Raw genomic sequence first — 19165 nt, 5'->3', positions numbered from 1 at the left:
CCACGTTCCTTGGCTCACAGCCTCTTCCTCCATCTGCAGAGCCAAAGCAGTGGTCGAGTCCTTCGAATTACTCTGATTTTATTCCATCATCACTCTCTTTTTCTGATTCTGACTATTCGGCCTCCTTCCACATCTCAGGACCCTTACGATGACATTGGCACTCCTGGGAAGTCCAGGGTACTCTTCCTGTCTTAAAGTCAGGTGATTAGAAATCTTAATTCCAGGGCGCCTGGGTGGCTCAGTCGGTTAAGCGACTGCCTTCGGCTCAGGTCATGATCCTGGAGTCCCAGGATCAAGTCCCGCATCGGGCTCCCTGCTCAGCGGCAAGTCTGCTTCTTCCTCTGACACTCCCCCCCCCCCCATGTTCTCTGTCTCATTCTTTCTCTCTCAAATAAATAAAATCTTTAAAAAAAAAAAAAAGAAATCTTAATTCCATTGGCAACCTAATTCCTCTTTGCCACATATGGTAATGACACGGGTCACAGGGAGTAGGACATGGACATCTTTGGGGGTCCGTTTTGCCAACTGCACTTGCAATCCAGGATGCTTTCTGATTTTTTGATCTTCACTAATCTAATAGGTGAAAATGTGGATTCATAGTTTTATTTTGTATTTATCCTATTTGACTGAAATTAAATATCTTTTGGTTTGAGCTATTTGTATTTCTATTGATTCTCTGTGGCTTCTGCCTATATTTCCTTTGGGATTTGGGTCTTTTTTTTTTTGGTCAATTGTAGGAGTTCTTTATGTAATAGTTACACTCATAATATGAGTTGCAAATATTTCCCCCATATGTCTTTTGACTATGGTGGCTTTTGCTATGGGAGTTTTTTTTAAATCTTTGTATTTTATCAATTTTTTGTGATGGGGGTCCCTAAGACCACCCCGACGTCAATGATTCATTAGGAGAATTCAAAAGGTATAACATATAGTCGTCCTCACAAGTGTGATTTATTATAGCAAAAAGGTATGGAGGAAGAGCTGCAAAAGGAAAAGGTACATGGGGTAAAGTCTGGTGGGGGGGGAACCAGGCACAAATTTCCAGAGTTTTCTCCCAGTGGAGTCACACAGGAGACACTTAATTCCTACAGCAACAAGTTGAGACAACACATGGGAAATGTCACCAACCAGGGAAGCTCAGCACCCAGAGTTTTTATTGGAGGCTGGTCATGAGGCACCCTCCGCCTAGCATGTACCCAAATCACTGCCTCTCAGAAGGAAAGCAGGGATTAGGGTTAAACATAAACCACGTTTATACGGTTGAGGCACCATAAATCCCTCTTATCAGTTAGGGAGCAATGGGAACTTTCCCGAGAACCCAGGTTCTCAGAGTCCAGCTGAGGGCCAACCTCACAAGCAGACCTGTCTCAGGAGAGCAGCCAGGCCTGCTAGGTTAAACTCTTGTCTGCAGTTTTCTTTTATAGCTTTTGGGTTTTACATTCCCTGTTAAGGATGTCTTCCCTACTCAGAGTTATAGAAGAATTATCCCTAGAATATTCCTTTAAAACTTCAGTTTCTTTTTTAAAATGTAAATATTTCATCAATTTGGAGTTTATTCAGGGTTACTGTGTAAGATATGGATCCAAATCTTTCTTCCACTGTTGTTGCAATACCATTTGTTGACTATTCCATTCGTTTGAAATACCACCTTTATCACACACTTATTTCTTCTTTGTGTTTTGATTTCTGAATATTTCTTTTCTTGCATCAATCACCCTTCAAGTACTGGTGACATTCTTTTAACCATTGAGGCTTTATAAAATGGAAGGTCTCCTAGGGCAGGCCTGTCCTCATTCCTCCTCTTTTTCATCCCTTTCCTCCCTGTTTTTGCTCTCCAGGCATTTACACAATGCCTGCCTGCCTTATGGCTAGGTGTGGGGAGCTGGGGCTCATGCCCACTTGTCCAGGAGGACAGACAAATGCATACAATACAGATGCATGTGCACAGGCTATCAGGGGAGCGGGAAGTAAGGGGCTTGGTGTCGAGGACAGCTTCCTAGAGGAGGTGAATCCTGGAAGATGAGTAGGAGCATTAGCCAGGCAGAAATGGCCCTGGCCAAGTGCAGGAACAGTATGTGCAAATGTGAAGAAACTGGACACAGACTGGACCCACACGTGAGTTGGTGTACATGTGGGGGTAGTGGTGAGAGATGGTGCTGGAGGGGGAGGCTGGGCCCCAAAGCTTGTGGAGCCTACCATGCCCCACCAAGAAATTCCACTTTGTATCTAAACAGGAGGGGAGCCATTCCAGGGGTTGAAGCAGGAAAGTGACATTAGATTTTGATTTCAAAAAGATTGCTTGGGCTGCAGCATGCGGACTGGATGGAGCAGGGCAGGAGTTTATTTCCGGCGATGTTTGTTACTCACCCAGGTACATGATAATGAGTCCTTGAAATGGGACAATGGAGAGGACAGGAGAGAATGGATTTGAGGAAGATCTAGAAGATCAATAGAATCCGTTGATCATGTGAATGTAGTTATGATGGGGGATGGCATGATAGGGAAGAACCCAGCCTGGGTAAGCGGGTGGACAGTGGGACCAGCGGTCGAGATGGGGAATATAGGAGGGGAGTGAAGAAGAGGCAGCGACTTCCAGTTCAGATATGCAGAGTTGCAGGTGTCTGTAGGACAACCAGACATAGACATCTACGAGGCAGGTTGCTGCGTAGACCTGGAGCTCTCGCCCGGGAAAAGGTTTCTTTGGTGGGCCCAGGTGTGATCAATGGCATTTTCATCGATGTGGCCAAAATTGCCAGGAGAGACAGTTACAGTGAGAGGAGGTGTGGCACATGAACCCTGAGAAATGTCACCTTAAATGATTGTGATTTTGGACAAGTAGGAAAGAAGGTACTCTTTCCACATGGTTTCAACTGACATTTCAAGTGTACTTTTGGGGTCTTCTCCTCCTGAATAAGTGAATGTGTACATTTATATATGAAGGTGATGGCAACCCAAAAATATGAAGCCACTTTCCCCAGGAAAGGTGGTGGAAAGAGGACTAGGAGAATTATTTAAGCCAACGGAAGTATAAATGGTAATTTATGTGCTAGCCACTTTTGACCTGTGAGGCTTTTGTCAGACTTTTGGATTAAATTGCTTTTGATGCAGTTACATGAAAGATGTTACTTTGAACTGTAACCTTTGCCAAGTTTCAGTACCTCCTGTGGTTCTTTCTCAAAATGTTTGGCTTTTTTCCCCCCAACTTTAATGAAAGCATTTTTTTTTTCCTTATATGAAGAGGTCTTGTTTCTTAAGTGTAACCTAAAAGATGAAAATGAGGTGATTTTACATTGCCACACCCTTAAATGGTAGATGGAAGCTTTTAAAAAGGCAGGTGTCTTCAATTTCAGAAATCAAATTAGAAAAAAAAAAATGCCCACTTAAATTCCTGTTCAAACACTGCAAAATTCCATCAGGAAAGAAGGAGTGAGTGCACAGTCCCCTAGATTTTTAGTGCTAGGTATTCAGAGTTATAGTTTGTTTACTTCCTAAAAAGGGTCTGCTCTTCCTAAAACTTGTGTCCATGCATGGTGGCAGCATCATTTGAAAGTACCATTAAATCTTCGTAGCTTATCAGTTCATTCCCCTGGGTACTATGAAAATAGTTTTCTTCTGTAACTGCCTCCCTTTTGAATGATACTTAATTTTTACAAATATGACTCTCCAACATCCAGTTGTGAGACACAGCATGACAAGTCTTTGAGGGAAGAGGCTGTCCGTGAGGGGCTTCATGAGATCTAGAAACTCTAATTCACGGACAGACAACTCTCCCACCTCAAAGAAGGAAACTTAGAGTTGCTCAACATTTATAGAGCCTATTAAATAGCAATAAATCCCATCTAGGTGTTTTAAGTGAGTTGGTGCATCTTCACATAGGTGCCATTTTAAAATATTGGCTAATTAAATGAAATCTAAAACCTGTTGTCCTTTCAGATTTTTCCCCCATGAGACACAACAGTGATAAATGTAGGAAAATTTAAATGACAAGTTACATTCTCTTTGTCAGAGCTGTTTTTATCCCTAGTGTGAAATCAGAGATTTTCATCTCAACTTTGTCCTTTAACATTTTTCAAATGTTACATTGTGCTATTTTTAATCCTGGAAAAAATGCACATGATTGCTTTTTTTTTTTTTTTTTAAGTCTCCATGCATGGTATCTCTTGACTAGTAGGAATCTGAATTGGTGAAATGCCCAAATACTAATATAGAGCCAAATAAAGGAAGAACCTGCTCACTTGAAGCCAGGGTAAGCACGTAAGTGTGTCCTTTCATGGTTTTGATACTGTACTCTAGCTATGCACGGTGCTCACACTGGGGAGGCTGAGTGAAGGGTGCATGGGACTTTCCTGTACATTTTTGTAACTTCTTGTGACTCTATAAGTATTTCAAAATTATTTTTTTAAAAAAAGTGAAGCAGCCCCCCGGATAGCCCGCACACACAGAAGCGTTGGGCTGTATTCCTGAGTGTGGTCGTGTATGGCACGTGGCCCTTCAGGATCAGGGCGACCACCTCACCCCCCGGAAATTCTGGCTCAGCCGGGGGGCGAGGTGGGGCCCAGGCACCCACAGGCACCTCCGGAGAGCGCCCCCCCGGCACCCACCCCCGCTGCCCTAGCCCGACCCCCGAGGCAGAGCCCGGGCCCGAGAGACCAGGCCCCAGCAGGAAGAAAGGTGTGGAGGGCCTCCCGAAGCCCCCATTGGGCACAACCCTTCTGGGCTCGGAGGCTCCGGGGCTCCCGGACGGACAGACGGGCGCACTCCTGATGTGCGGTCCCCATGCTGTGAAGTCAAGTCACTGTGAGACCGGCACGTGCAGCCAGCTTGATCATTACCCGGCTCACACGCCCGACTCCCCGCTCCATCCTCAGAAAGGAAAGTGCTCTCCCCGTGGCGCTTCGGTTTCCCAAAGAGAGGCTCCCAAGCGACCCAAGGATAGAGTTAGGAATCACTGGAAATGGCAACCCGCTGATAAAGTTCTAAAAGACTCAAAGCCTTAAAAAATGTATTTGTCTGTAAGAGAAAATAAATGACAGCTAAAAATCTCAAGGCATGTAACCTGTTAACTTTAGGTTTTAACAGTTTTCAGACAGGAGCTTAAGACTTGTCACAAGTCACCACTTGTAGATGAATTTTGTACTTTGTAATAATGAGGTACAGATGAAGGGTTTTGTTGCCTTGCTTTAATGCTTAGTAAGTTTTTTTGTAATAATCCACCTTTATGTTACCCTGTTGAGAGCTTGTGTTTTAAAACTCTTGCTTCGTTCTCTTACCTGAATCTTTAAGAGGGAAAAAAAAAAAAGGTTAAAATTAAAATATCTGGGAAATAAGTCCGGGTACATCCAACTTTAGAAAATATCCGCATTGGTTCTTTTGGAATGCTTGCCTCAGTGGAGCCAAGTCTCGACAACTTCACGTTCACATTGTGTTTTTCTTTAAAAACTAACAAGTAATGCTTTTTAAAAATATTTTTTCTTGGGGCGCCTGGGTGGTGCGGTTGGTTAAGCATCCGAGTCTTGGTTTTGGCTCAGGTCATGATCTCAGGGTTGTGGGACTGAGCCCCATGTCGGGCTCCATGGTCAGTGCAGAGTCTGCTTAAGACTCTCCCTTCCTCTCCCTCTCCCTCTCTCTCAAGTAAATAAATAAAATATTAAATATATATATATTTTTTCCTTATAATTGTAAGCTAATTTATTTGGATGGTTAAAATATTGGTTTAAACACCTGGTCTTTTTTACCTTAAGCTCCAATTTAGTATTAGATGTGCTCCTGTGTATTTCATGACCAGGACTATCTGGCTGTTGGGTGATTCATAAACTTTCCTGAAATATCTGAGCTCCAGGTCTGGCTCTTAGCTCTTAACCTGGGAGTTGTTTCCATCATAGAGTTCTCAGAGGCATGTTTCAGAGGTAGAGGATGCCAGTTCATTGACTCATCCTGTTCATCTGGATGTCTTTAGAATGTGAAGTGTTTTTCCAGAATGATTTCGCGAGAAAGGCCACCTGAGATGTTGCTACCATGAGGACGTTGTACCCACTCTCCTATTAATGACAATTTTATATATTACTTGTATTCAGAGTTCCCTTAAAGCAAACATATTAAAGAAATTATGGAGATAATTTTGGTTTGGGCTATATAACTTTCATCTTCTGATAATAATTTTGTAAACTTATCAGTAATTTTAATATAAGATACAAGAGAATATGTGAAGCAAGAGCAGAGTTGCTTTATTATTCATGACTGAGAAATAGTTACATTGAAAATGCTGCTGGCAAGTCAAAGGACACTGATAGCATTAACACACATGACAATTTTTCTGGAGAGAAAGCTTTATCCGGCCTTTGAGTTAGTAATTTTATTCTTTGTTTTTAAAAGGCTGCCGTATTCACTTGAGCTCCGTGGGAAAGGTGCAAATAACTAAAAACAAGCAAACAAAATGAACAACAACAAAAAAAAAATGTGGAGGTCAGGAACTCATTTCCAAGAAAGCAGCTTATAGGTCTTCTTCTAAAGGGAATGACAGCCCTGTGTCTTAAACCACCTGGCATCTACACATATGTCAGCAGCACAGTATTCAGCAGAATTGATCAGTATAATATCCAGTACTCAGATGTCACCAAGACAGTGCTTTGATACGTGCTACGGATTCTGTTTAGGGATAAACAAGTGCACCGTACATTTTAGCGCTATTTCCATCAAAAGTCCCCCTGTCTTTGAGTTAAACTGAAGTTAACAGAAATCACGTGTTTCCCAAGTGGTAGGAATAATTAAGTATTGCTGTGGATTCCATGTCTGTCTAAAGCCTCAACGAATTGCTTAGCTAGATCAGTATCATGTGGTCAGTGTGCTACCCATTGTAGAATACATAGCATTGGGGCCTACCACTGCCCGGATTGAGACCTGCTGAGGGTGCCCTGTGCTTTAAAAAAAAAAGAAAAAAGAAAAAGAAAGTTTAAGAAGACAGTCCAGAGAGCAGTCTCTTAAACCTCTTGCTTTTTGAATACATAAAACTGTTGCTGCCAAACAAGGCTTTTCCAGAAATGCTCTGTAGTGTGGGGGAGGGGATTCTGGCATGCACAGTTGTAGGACGACAACAGAGGAAAAAGTGCCCAAACCCAGTGCTTCCAGAGAAGGTGGTAGTACAGGGGCTGTATGGGCTTGACATTTTCCCTGGGGCAACAAATATGTATTCTGCCTACTATGGACCAGATACTGTTCCAGTTACGGGGGATATAGGATGTGACCAAAGCAGGTGTCTGTCTTTATGGAGCCCCTGGTCTAGGGGAGGGGACAGTGGGAGTCCAACAGTAAACAAACAAGTATACATATAATCTGTCAGATGGTCATAAGTAATAGGGGGAAATAAAATGGGAAGGAGAATAAGGGGTGCTGTTCTGGGGGGGTGGAATAGCATGTAGTTTTTCTATAGGGTGTCAGAATAAGTCTCACTGATTAAGGTTACATTTGGGCAGAGATGTGAAAGAAGTAAAGGGGAAAGCCATGGAGGAAAAGGATTCCAGACAGCTGGACGGCAGGTGGAAAGGCTCTGATGTTGGTCTGTGCTTGATGCTTTGGGGGAACAGCACTGGAGGCCAGTGTGGCTGGAGTGGAGTGAGCAATGGGAGAGCAGAGGCCTGATAGGGGCTGTGGCCAGAGGGTGGACAGCCATATGTAGGTTATTGGACAGACTTCTGCTTTGACTCCAAGTGAGATGGAAAGCCACAGGAGGATTTGGGGCAGGGGAATGACTTGAGCTGACTTAGGTTGTGACACCATTACTCTGACTTTAGAGGTAAAGAGGAGAGTAGGGGACCAGTTAGGAGGTTATTATAATGATGCAAGTGGGAGATGGTTGAGGCTTAGACCAGGGTGGTGGCAGTGAGTTGATGAGGATAACACCAAGGTTTTGGGCTCAACTAGAAGGATGGGGCTGCCATGTACTGAAATGGGGAGGCTGTAGGAGGAGCAGGATGGGAGGCGTTCAAGGGTTTGGCTTTGGATGTGTTAACTTCGGAGTCCTCCTCTGGAGGCAAGCTGGAGTTGTGGAGCGGTCCCTTGGACAGCCAAGTGTGCAGATCCAAGTCGGGGCTGGAGAGCCATAGGTACTTAGGAGTCACTAGAGTATAGATGGTATTTGAAGCTGTGAAATTCATCAATATCGCCTCCAGAGTGAGCACAGAGAGAGAAGAGAGGTCTGGGTCCTGTCATTTCACAGAGATCAGGGCATTGATTCAGAATTCACAGAGAACCATTAATTAAGAATTTTCCTAATGTCCTGTCCCTTTTTAAATAGATAAACATGTCATTGTTCCCTTTTGAGACAGTCGTCTGTTTAATAATGATTCCTGAATTTCCTTTTTTTTTTTTTAAAGTGACTTTTACCTGATCAATTGCTAATACTGTTCAAAATGGATAGGTGTGTTTTGGTCTAGAAACCTGATTTTTGTGGAACATCATTTTAAAAAGGACAAATTAAAAGAGATGTTTGTAGCCATAGAAAATTGAGGTCTCAGAAGTAATGATTACTCAAGCTAGAAGGTAGCATTAAGTCCAGTCTGTATTTTCCACTCTTACTCCTTTTTGAAAGTCTCGCTTTGGATTGTGATTTCATGGTAGGCAAACCTGGTGGGTGAAAACTCGGAGGACGTAGTATTAGTAGACTGTTAGTTCTGTCACACGGAACTTTAAATTCTTTTTTTCCTTTTGCCTTTTCTAGCCCATATTTGCATTTCTAAATGAAGAAAAGTTTAACGTGGATGGGTGGACAGTTTATAATCCAGTCGAAGAATACAGAAGGCAGGTAAGTCATGTGGTGAATCGCAAACATGCCCGGTGACAATATGTTGTTGGTCATGCTCTTTGAGCATCAGTGAAATCCTTGCAAAGTCTAGCTTAAATGGCAGTTATAGCTTATTTTATCTATTACTCTGTAATTTATGAGCTCATTCCATAGCCATATGATATGTTGTTCATGAAATGAATCAAATATTTGGAGTCTAGAAGAGTCAAACTTCTATACCTTACTATTTAGGAGTTCATGTCACTATATATTTACGTATCCGGGAGCTGAACTATCACTGACAGCTAGATTCAAATTATATTTATTCTGGTTTGCAGATTGAAATGAATTAGAACAGTTTCCCTGTAATGATGACTTTTCCAAGAAAACTTTGATGAATGTATGTTAAAATTGCTTTTATTGCTCTCTTCTGTAGACTTCACCCACGTGCATGATTATGTGCTGTAACAAAGGCAAGAGGCTTCATACAGTGTTGCTGTTCAGGGACAAAGGTCTCTTGTGGCATTTTGTGAAGAAGAGCCTGTGCATTTTATGTACAAGAGCCACAACTTGACCTCTGGTTTAACCAAATCTGTAGGCCAGCAAGGAGTTACGTGATGGAGTTTTTCACAGTTCTCATCCTATACAGCTCTTAAAATAATTGGGAACTTTTGTCGAGTGAGCTTTGAGAATCAGATCAAGCCCAATTGCCTTATATGAAAAGGCAGTGAATGTAAAGTAAAATCTTAGAACCCTAGACTTGAGAAGAACCTTCTAGCCACCACCTCCACTACCAAGCACCCGCGCTGATTTTTTTTTTTAGCCTTGACCAGTGGTGTGCATATTTGTAAGCAGATTCGATGCTCAGGAATGAGGGTGCAGGAGTTAAATCACATGCATGAGGTGGTACATCCTCTGCAGCTTTAGACTGTTAAGTTTTCAAAGGCTATATATACCTCTCATTTTAATGACCTCTGTTCTGGGTCAGTTATTGAGGCAGAAGAAAGACCATGAAAACATTTTGCATGTTCTGGAGACCTCTGTAGCAGTATGTATTTAAGTATCTGTACCTTAGTTTTGGAGTGTTGCTGACAATATTAAGACTTAGTTTTTAGATCAATGTTTCTAGCTTGAAACAAGACAGTTCATGTTTAAGATTGCATGCATATACGAACTATTGAAAGGTATCTTGTTTTAGACTGCCATTATATTTCATCTTTTCTTCTTATAACTTTCTCATGGGACTTAAAACTCTCTAATTGGACTCAGCATCAGACTCACCTGTTTGGTCCGTGGTCTATAGGCCCAGACCTAAGGAAAAGGTACAATGTCTGTCCCCAAAGCAAGCACCCACATAGCTCACCTTTGTGTGTGTATTTGTGTATTTGTGAGTATGGGGAGAGAATATTCCACCACCTCTGGATCTTGTCCATACTAGATACGGTTTTGTGGGTGGATGACAGGATGGGAGGTGTACTCTGTGTCTCCCGGTCACATTAGTAGTGTGCTTAGAATGCAGATGACTGTATTTCTCACACAACCTACAGAGTGATCACCGATCCCAAACCACTTGATTGAAAAAACTTTTAGGAGGTGGCGAAATGAGCCTCCCCAGAGGGGTTTTCCTCTATTTCCCCTCTGTGACTTTCTTCATAAACTTAACCTCTTTCTACTTTGGAGCAGACTGAAGCATTCACTCTGTTTTGAGTAGGGATAGGAAGTAGCCCAATTCTCTTTTCTACCATCAGTTAGACACAGGTTGAAACTACATGATGCACTTTTCTTTGGGGTGGGGGTGGGGTACACAGGTGGGCGATGAACTTGGGTTTATCTGTATTGTACAAGTAGTAAGAAATAGTTTGACATGAAATAAAGGAAGATCTCAAATTCAAGAGAATCTGTATTGACCAATGATATTTCAGAATTATGGGAACCACCAGTGTTTTGTCTTGTGTTCTTCTGTTGTCTGGATTACGGATCTGGCTCCCTTTAGTACAAATGGTAGACTGTCCCTACCCTGTGGTCAAAGAGGCATGTGCAGATTCTGCTAGAAAGAAGGAAGGAGAGCCAAGGCCAAATCCAGAGATGAAGTTGTGCAGTACTGACTTGGACTTCCTTTTTTCCTACAGGGCTTGCCCAATCACCACTGGAGAATAACTTTTATCAATAAGTGCTATGAACTCTGTGACACTTACCCTGCTCTCTTGGTGGTTCCATATCGTGCCTCAGATGACGATCTCAGGAGAGTTGCAACTTTTAGATCCAGAAATCGAATTCCAGTGAGTACTACAGTTAGTTTCCCTCAAAGATTGCCTTTTATCCCATAAGAATAGTAGTTAAGTCAGAGAAACACTCTTGGAATTTCAATCCACCATATAATTTTTAAGTGCCTTCTGAGTGCAAAGTACTATGCCAACTGGGAAAAGAAGTAAGACAGCACCCATCTTCCATAGCTCACAATCAAGGTCAGAGAATGAGCGTAAACTAATTGTCATATGAGAGAGGGTATAAATAATGCATAGATCAACCAAGTGCTAGCTGGAAGGAAAGAAGGAAGGACAGGGGTTTTATGGTTTTCACTTTTGTAGTACCATACCTGACATGTGACGGGCTCTCCATGAGCGTCGGCTGAATCATACTGGAAACGACACGCTGCCTGTCTTCTGTTATAATAGAGCACATGAGTGCCGGCTTTAGTAGGTCTAGCTCGTCCTCATCACGTTTGCAAGCTGCCTGAATGCCATTAGCAAACTGGAGCCAAGTGCAGATTATTCCAGACAGTATACTTACGGTATCATTGGACCTAGTTCACAAAGTTCTCTTTGGCTCTTAAATATTTATGTATGAGTCATACCGTCTACTTTGTGTGCATAAATTTTATTGACTAAAAATTTAGAGAATTTTTTCCCCTCTTAATTTTCAGGACATGTCATAATAAGTACATTGTTTTGTTTTGGTTTTCTAAATAACAGATTTTGGAAAAATAAGGACTGAACAAATTAAGATTTAATGTCACCTTGCCTTTAACTCCAAGTCTAGAAATTTTTTGTCCTTAAAAGGACATTTGTGTGGAACTTTTGTATAATGTCAACATAATAGGAATCACAACTTTTAAAATTCACTCGCTCCTCTAATTATGAGTATCTGTTCATATGTTAATGATCTATATCATACTTGAACATATGTTTTTTAGGTCATTTTGCTAGAATGTAGTGCCAACGAGGCTAGAGTTACAAGTTTACTTACTCCTCTTCTGCTCCGTTGTGACATACTTTTCCATGCCATAGCTATAGACTCCACCCCTGTCTCGCCTATAGGAGAACTAGGCTAGGGTAGTGTGGATCGATTTTGTTCACGCCTTCATTCAGTTGAACATCGACCGTGTCGTGCGTGTGTGTGTGTGTGTGTGTGTGTGTGAATTCATGGGATTTGGGGCAGGAGAGGAGATGAAACAGCTGTGCCCAGTCCACTGTGGACCTACTATTCTCCACTATCCTGAGTGAACGAAAGTCTACTGTAGAGCCAATAGAATGCTTAACTTTTTACTTATTTAGCCATTTTATTGATCCTTCTTACTTCATAATGGCCACCAGTCTGCCTTTATTTTTCCTAATAAAGGCTAAGCTCTCCATCATGTCTATATCTTTTTAGATTACCATGCTTAAGAATATTTAAGAATAGGGTGCCTGAGTGGCTCAGTTGGTTAAGCGACTGCCTTCGGCTCAGGTCATGATCCTGGAGTCCCCGGATCGATTCCCGCATCGGGCTCCCTGCTCGGCGGGGAGTCTGTTTCTCCCTCTGACCCTCCCCCCCTCATGTGCTCTCTCTCATTCTCTCTCTCTCAAATAAATAAATAGAATCTTTAAAAAAAAAAAGAATATTTAATAGTAGATAATGTAGTCTTTCTGATACACCTTCTAACCCCCTGACTCTTGACTATACCCCAGAAAATGTATTTGATTTTAATGTGAAATCATTAATATTTGCTATTCAGTTCTTTTTTAAAAGCCCATATAAAAATACAAAAGGAATTGATGAGAAAGCACTCTTGTTATTTTGTGCATAAATAGGACATAAACGATTATAAGATATTGTTGAATAACAAAATGATCCACGTGCATCAGTGTTCCCATTAATGCATACATCTGTTCTTATATGCATCCCTGTGTTCTCAAACAGGTTTGTCTTAAAGTTACAGAAGTCCTTACATATAAGTAATACATAGTTATTTTAGATACGTTACAAAATGCCGATAAGCAAAACAGGAGTCTGCCCCCTAGTGAGAACCACAGTTAACATTTTGGTCTACGTTCTTCCAAACTTCCTTCTATGCAGACATATTTTTGTTAAAAAAGATGAAATTATTCTGTAATTTGTGCTTCAGTCCGCTTTCTCTGCGTAGCATCGTCTTGGAAAGAGATGAGTGTGTGCAAGGGTTTCGGTGTACCCTGACGTATTATATCCGTTTTCTGTTGTGAGACATCTGGGTTCCTTTTAATCTTATACTATTATAAACAGTGCTGCGATCAACATCTTTTGGTGGCTAAATATGTGTGTACATCCTTAATTGTCTATGGCTTCTAGATACTAACCTTAATCGGAACAACCTAATATAGTACCATATACTTTGAAAGCAGTCATGGTAGTTGGTGTTATGAAGTGATCATTCTTTATACCTGTGAGTCAAACAGCAAGCATCCTTTCTAAGAGGATAGTCGCGATCCCAAAAGAAAAAGAAAGAAAGAAGCAAAACAGCTTACAAGAGTAGCATTTCTTAATGGCATGGTGATTCCAGCCTTAAATCTCCCAGGCAGGGAGAGGAGGGATGGAGGGAGGGAGGGCACTGTGGTGGCACATGGCAGTTTCTTGCCTAGGACCTGATTTAAATTTAAAAGTTGGTGCGGGTGTTTATCAAATAACAAGCCTCTTGTATGTGTAGCAGTGTGCTCTTTTAAAGGTGATCTTGTATCAAATCCACGTTGTGCAGCTTAAACTTACAGTGTTGTAGATCACTTATATCTCAGTAAACCTGAAAAATTAAAAATACATACATACATGCATAAAAGGAATCTCCTGTCTCTTACCTGTCTCGAAACAAGGGCCACAGGAGGCAGGCTGGGCCGGTGTCACCTCCACGTTGTTGGTTGGAAAATGGAGGTCCAGGAGACCAGTGCTGGTCCCAGGGCTTCCCAGTTCTGAGCCTTTGGATTCTTAGGGGCCACAGTGGTGTTTTTACTGGTCTCTGGCATGGCACAAAGACTCAGTGAATGAGTACTCATTCACGCTACTGTATAATCTTTTCTCACTAACTTGTTGTCACTATTATGCACATCAGTTTTTATGAACATCAATGCTTATCATTTGCCATCATGGAGGGGGTGACTTCAGAGATGACAACGCATTTGGCCTTGTAGTAAGTGAGCTTCTTCAGTTCTTGCGTCTGCTTTTCACAATTTTCCCTATCTGACTTCACAGGCCACCTGGCCTGCCCCTCGAATGTACTTTACATGTGTTCTTCGCTCATCCTCCCAGCAGGGCCGTGGAGTCATGTTCCCCCACCCCCATTTGATGAAGGAGGAGAGGGGAGCGACAGAGGCTATGAGCTCCGTGCCCAGGTTACAGCCACAACAGAGATGTGCCTCCCCCAGAGCCCACACTGTTGCCCACCACAGTCAACTCCTGGCTCCCTTTTTGTTTTGTTTTGTTTTTTTTTAACAGCTTTGAGATCTAATTCACCTACCAAACAACTCACCCACTTAAAGTGGACACTTCTATAGTTTTTATTGTATTACATTGTTAGCTACCTTTTACAGGTGGTGTTTCTCCTGCGCCGCAAGCTTAGAAACCGGGTAACCCCCGTGCTAGGCTTGTGTGCAAAGTGCGGCTCTCCAAGCTTCATCGTGGGACCTCTGGCAGCTCTGTGGTCATCCTGAGAGCTTTTTTTTTTTTTTTTTTTTTGGCTTCCCTTGGGTTTTTCTCCCCACTATGTGAGATTCTAGAATTGAGACTGTGGGGGAGATGACCTGTAGAAGTGAGCTGGTCTTATAGAAACACATTGTAGCAGAGATGATTTCCATTAGGTCTCACTTCTTGCTAAAGCTTGTTTCTGTCTGAGAAATCCAGCGCAGGCTACAGAACTGAAGTAGTATCAGAAGCCTTTTATTTCCTTTAAGTGATAGAACTTTATTTTAGGTAAGCATTTAACCTCTACGAGATGTGGTGCTAATTAAGAAAAGACTAGTAAAGCAATTGGTTATTCTAGTTGTCTCTGAATAGTCCTCATTGTGCACACACTGTGATATCACACGTAAACAAGTATTCTCTTCTGGCCAAATCAGACTCACTTCATCATGATTGTTTGTGCTTTATTATTTTTTTTTTATATTTCTAACGGTTTTGAGGTTTGTTTTTTTTCTTGATAGCTTAAAATTTCTGAACTCACCATAGGTGCTGTCATGGATTCATCCAGAAAACAAGACAGTCATCGTGCGTTGCAGTCAGCCTCTTGTCGGTATGAGTGGTAAACGGAATAAAGATGATGAGAAGTATCTCGATGTTATCAGGGAGACTAACAGACAAATTTCTAAACTCACAATCTATGATGCAAGACCCAATGTAAATGCGGTGGCCAACAAGGTGAGTATATTTAGTGACACGCTAGATGCTTATCTTACGGCTAGCATGCCATGCTTTATGTGAATGTTTCTGCACAGTGTGTCAACATGTGGGCTTACATTAATAGTTAAACTTAGTTGAAATGGGAAAACTGGTTTGCTGAGGTAGGAAGTAGTTTTAATCACAAAATGTATCTTGAAAGTCGAATCTATTAAGATCAAATGAGAATAACCTTTAGGTAAATTAGGTGGGTGTAGAACTGTAATGAACTTCAATTTTGGCAAAAGTTGGAGTCTCTTTGGAGCTCTTTAGGCTGTTCTTGATCCCTCTTGATATATAGACTGCTGAAGCATCTACGAGGAGTTGTGGGAAGCCAAAATTGTTAAAATCCTCAATCTGTAGCTTTATCCAGACGGTCTCTTCACTATCCTTATGAATGGGTCTTCTCATTTATAGAAAATAATTGAAGAAATGAGTAGATCTCTGTACATGGATTTTATAGTCATGTGCACACAGTGTTATTGTTTTCAAAGAAAATCTGTCTCCATTGTCTTCTTGGCTTTCGTATGCAGAGTATGCCGAGTGCCCCTGAAGTTGATCGGGGTCATCATTGTGAACATCAGTGACTAGGTAGTGTCGCTTTCAGAAGCTTCCACAGAATCTGCCGCAATGTATAAGGCCATTTGTACACTGAGCAACCCCAGGTTATTGTGCTTTTTACATTCAACTTCTCCTCTTTGTTTCGTTTTTCCCTCTCCTATCATTTCCAGCTGTCACTTGCCAAGTGCCCACAGTGGGCCTGCCCTGGGCTGTTCACCGCCATTGCGCCTTTCAGAGTTCTTGTTTCTCATCAGCCATAGGCTTAAATGTCATCATCGTGAATACTTTGCTTATCCGAGGTCACTTTTCTGGCATCTTCAATTAGTCATTGCACAAGACAAGACCCTGAAAGCAAAACAAGTCCTCAAGCAGCTCGGCGAGATGCAGCAGCTTCCTCAATGGAAGGGTGTGTAAAATGGCATGCGTGTGCAGCTCCACTCGCCATTATTTGCACACGGATTGTGTGTCTTACACGTTCACATCTGCGGAGTCCCTTCTGCTCCCTGTGTGCTCTTGGCCCAGCTATCTGTTATTGCAGTTGATTTTTGTTTCAGTAATGGAAATGATTTTGAAATTATAGGTAAAGCAATCAGGGAGTGTTGTTGACAAGTAAATTAGGAAGTAGAAGTAAAACATTTAGGAAATTAAGTCTAGAGATGAATATCTTCTTGCATTATTTGTAATGTTAGGTATTTCTGTTCCATCCCTCATATATAATTTGGAGTTGAAAACATGTATAAAATGCAATATTTGCATGTATACATTTAACCTGAAATAGATATGATGTAACATTAAAATGAGGTATTTAGAAAGATTATTTTAAAATATGAAAATGAAACAATGAATCATGGAACACTATATCTAAAACTAATGATGTAATGTATGGGGATTAACATAACAATAAAAAAAATTAAAAAAAAATAAAAAAATAAAAATAAAATATGAAAATGTATAAAATGATTACCTTTATCATATTAACTTTAAAGCTTATTGTGATAGCAGTAGAATCTTTTTTTTTCCCCCCCAGCTTCCGAGCAGAATTCTTGAATGCCTTTTTTTAACACTCAGGAAATATACCTGTGTTACTAGTGCTCTTAGGAATGAAGGGAAGGAAAAAATTAAGGAAAAAAACCTAGGCTTTAAAGATCTCTGCAGCATTCTTTAAAAACCAAGCTCCCGTTCCCTCCTCCCTCAGCTGTGTCTCTCCCCTAGTCATCTATATCCATAGCAACAGGCCCTTGAACCTTTATGTCGTCATACTAGATAATCAGGGTTGTTCCATTTTGTTGAAGAGAAGGAAACTGAAAAGACTTCAAAACTAACCAGAGATGGAGAATTTGAACTTTTGGGAACTCAATCTATGCTTGGCTAATTGATTTTTACCCTTCTGACTTCTGTTCTCTTTGGACCTGATCGTTCCTCCCTTGTGGATATTTAGAAATTTACAGCCCCCACCCCCAACGTAATAATCAACATTACACCATTATAAAGTAAACAAACAAAACCCAGGCAAGGGGCAAAAAGTCTATTTTGCCTTTTATTTTTCTGCATATTATCTTCAGTTATTTATGAAAGAAACTCCAGCATTGAGAATCTTTGAAAATCACTGTAACTATTTAAAAACCACATGGGTAGAGAAGCAGGTCATCCATGGGAGGGTGACTTGTCATTGCATTAGAGACTCGCAGCTCTGGCAAAACTGAGGCTCGCTGTTTGCTCCCAGGCAATGTGCCTGCAGGTTACGAAAGTGACTGCCAGGTGGATAGGGGCACCTCTGTCGGCCTCTGATCAGAGCCGCAAGGTGTTATGTGCCCTGAGGCATGGATAACCAAGAAGAGGGAAATAGGGCTCATCTGTCTATTTATTCATTAGCTACTAACTTTTTTAAAAACAACAAGTTTGAATGTGTTTTGTCTACTTATACTGATGCTGTTTGTGACAAGCTTTAAAAATATATTTCTAAATAAAACCTATTTTCTTACCTAGAGTCTGGGAAGACCAAGACCTCTGGCTTGTACATAGGTCTTTAGGTTTGAAATTCAAGTGGTTGCCTTACTTCTATCCTGCAGGAAACCATTGTGACTTAACCCTGGAAAAAAACCATGGGCTGCATTGGCCCTTCTGTTCTGAGTTACAGGTTATATATTCTTTCTATTGTTATAAATAAAAAGAAAAGAGGCAAAATGTAGCAACAGCACATTTGTCCAATGCCTTCCCCTTCCATTTCAGCTTGGAGAACGTTGCTTTCTTGGCAAGTCTCTGAATTATTTAACTTTTTCTTAAAGAGCCAGAGGCCACATGTTCCATGGCATTTTAAAACATGAGGCAGAATGCAGCCATTCCATTTCTTTTGCTATACATGGAAAATGGGTATCTTCGCCATGCTGGGAAGGGGTCTGGATGCCTGTCCTGGCAAGTCACTCCTCACAGACGCCATGGCAGATGATGACCAGCTTGTCTCCTCTTGAAACCTTTTGCTCTTTGAGGGCCTACTCGGCGCAGTGCAGCTCTCTGTCCCTGGTGTTTGCATGGCAGACAGGTGGTCATGGTGCACTAGAAAAGGTCTGGGCCTTGAACTCGGACACCTGGAATTCTACTGATTGATTACTGTGTACCTTGTGTACCTTTGGGGATCGTTAAATAGCATCTCTCCTCATTGACAAAATGGGGATAGTGATACCTATCCAGCGGCATTGCTGTAAGAATTAGATAAGAGGATGTAAAGCAAGAATCTTAGTATCTGGGACTTCACTGGGGCTCACTAAATGGTGGCTGGTGTTAACTGTGACAGAGTAGGACTCCTTTTAATCCTGTTTAGCCTACCTAGTGTTCTCACTGAGGCTCAGAGAGGTTGAGTGCTTTGCCTCAAATCACAGAGCAAAGAGAGGCTGAAGCTGAGCGCTGTTCGAGTTAGCGCCGCGCCCCGCCCCTCTCCCGCTGCCGAAGAGTACTGCTACAAAACCCATAGGGGAAAAGGACCCTTGAGAACCGCTCTTGCCTTTCCAGATCCAGAAGAAGAGCTAGTAATTATGGAACATTTTGAAGTGATTTTTTTTTTTCTTGCAAATACAGATCCCCAGGAAATTGCCAGCCTGCTGTTTCGTTTGTTTGTTTGTTTTTTCCCCGAGCTCAGAGTGTGACTGATGTTGTTGAGGCTCAGTGTTGGATGGGAAG

The 19165-nt window shown here is 41.7% G+C and overlaps 1 protein-coding gene across 3 annotated transcripts in view; it reads left to right on the top strand.

The window, feature by feature from the left end:
- MTM1 (myotubularin 1) overlaps positions 1–19165 on the top strand; it is a 95165-nt gene that overhangs the window by 54855 nt on the left and 21145 nt on the right. For all 3 annotated transcript variants that reach the window (XM_032397429.1, XM_032397428.1, XM_032397427.1), the window contains 3 exons: positions 8714–8797; positions 10906–11055; positions 15224–15412. In XM_032397429.1, coding sequence (XP_032253320.1) covers positions 8714–8797; positions 10906–11055; positions 15224–15412 — 423 coding nt within the window. The remainder of the gene's footprint in view (positions 1–8713; positions 8798–10905; positions 11056–15223; positions 15413–19165) is intronic.

This window comes from Phoca vitulina, unplaced genomic scaffold (genome assembly GCF_004348235.1).
Source record: "Phoca vitulina isolate PV1807 unplaced genomic scaffold, GSC_HSeal_1.0 scaffold99, whole genome shotgun sequence".
In the NCBI taxonomy this organism is placed as follows: domain Eukaryota; kingdom Metazoa; phylum Chordata; class Mammalia; order Carnivora; family Phocidae; genus Phoca; species Phoca vitulina.
Note: the sequence above shows the minus strand (reverse complement) of the source record. Positions and strands in the feature narration are given on the sequence as shown.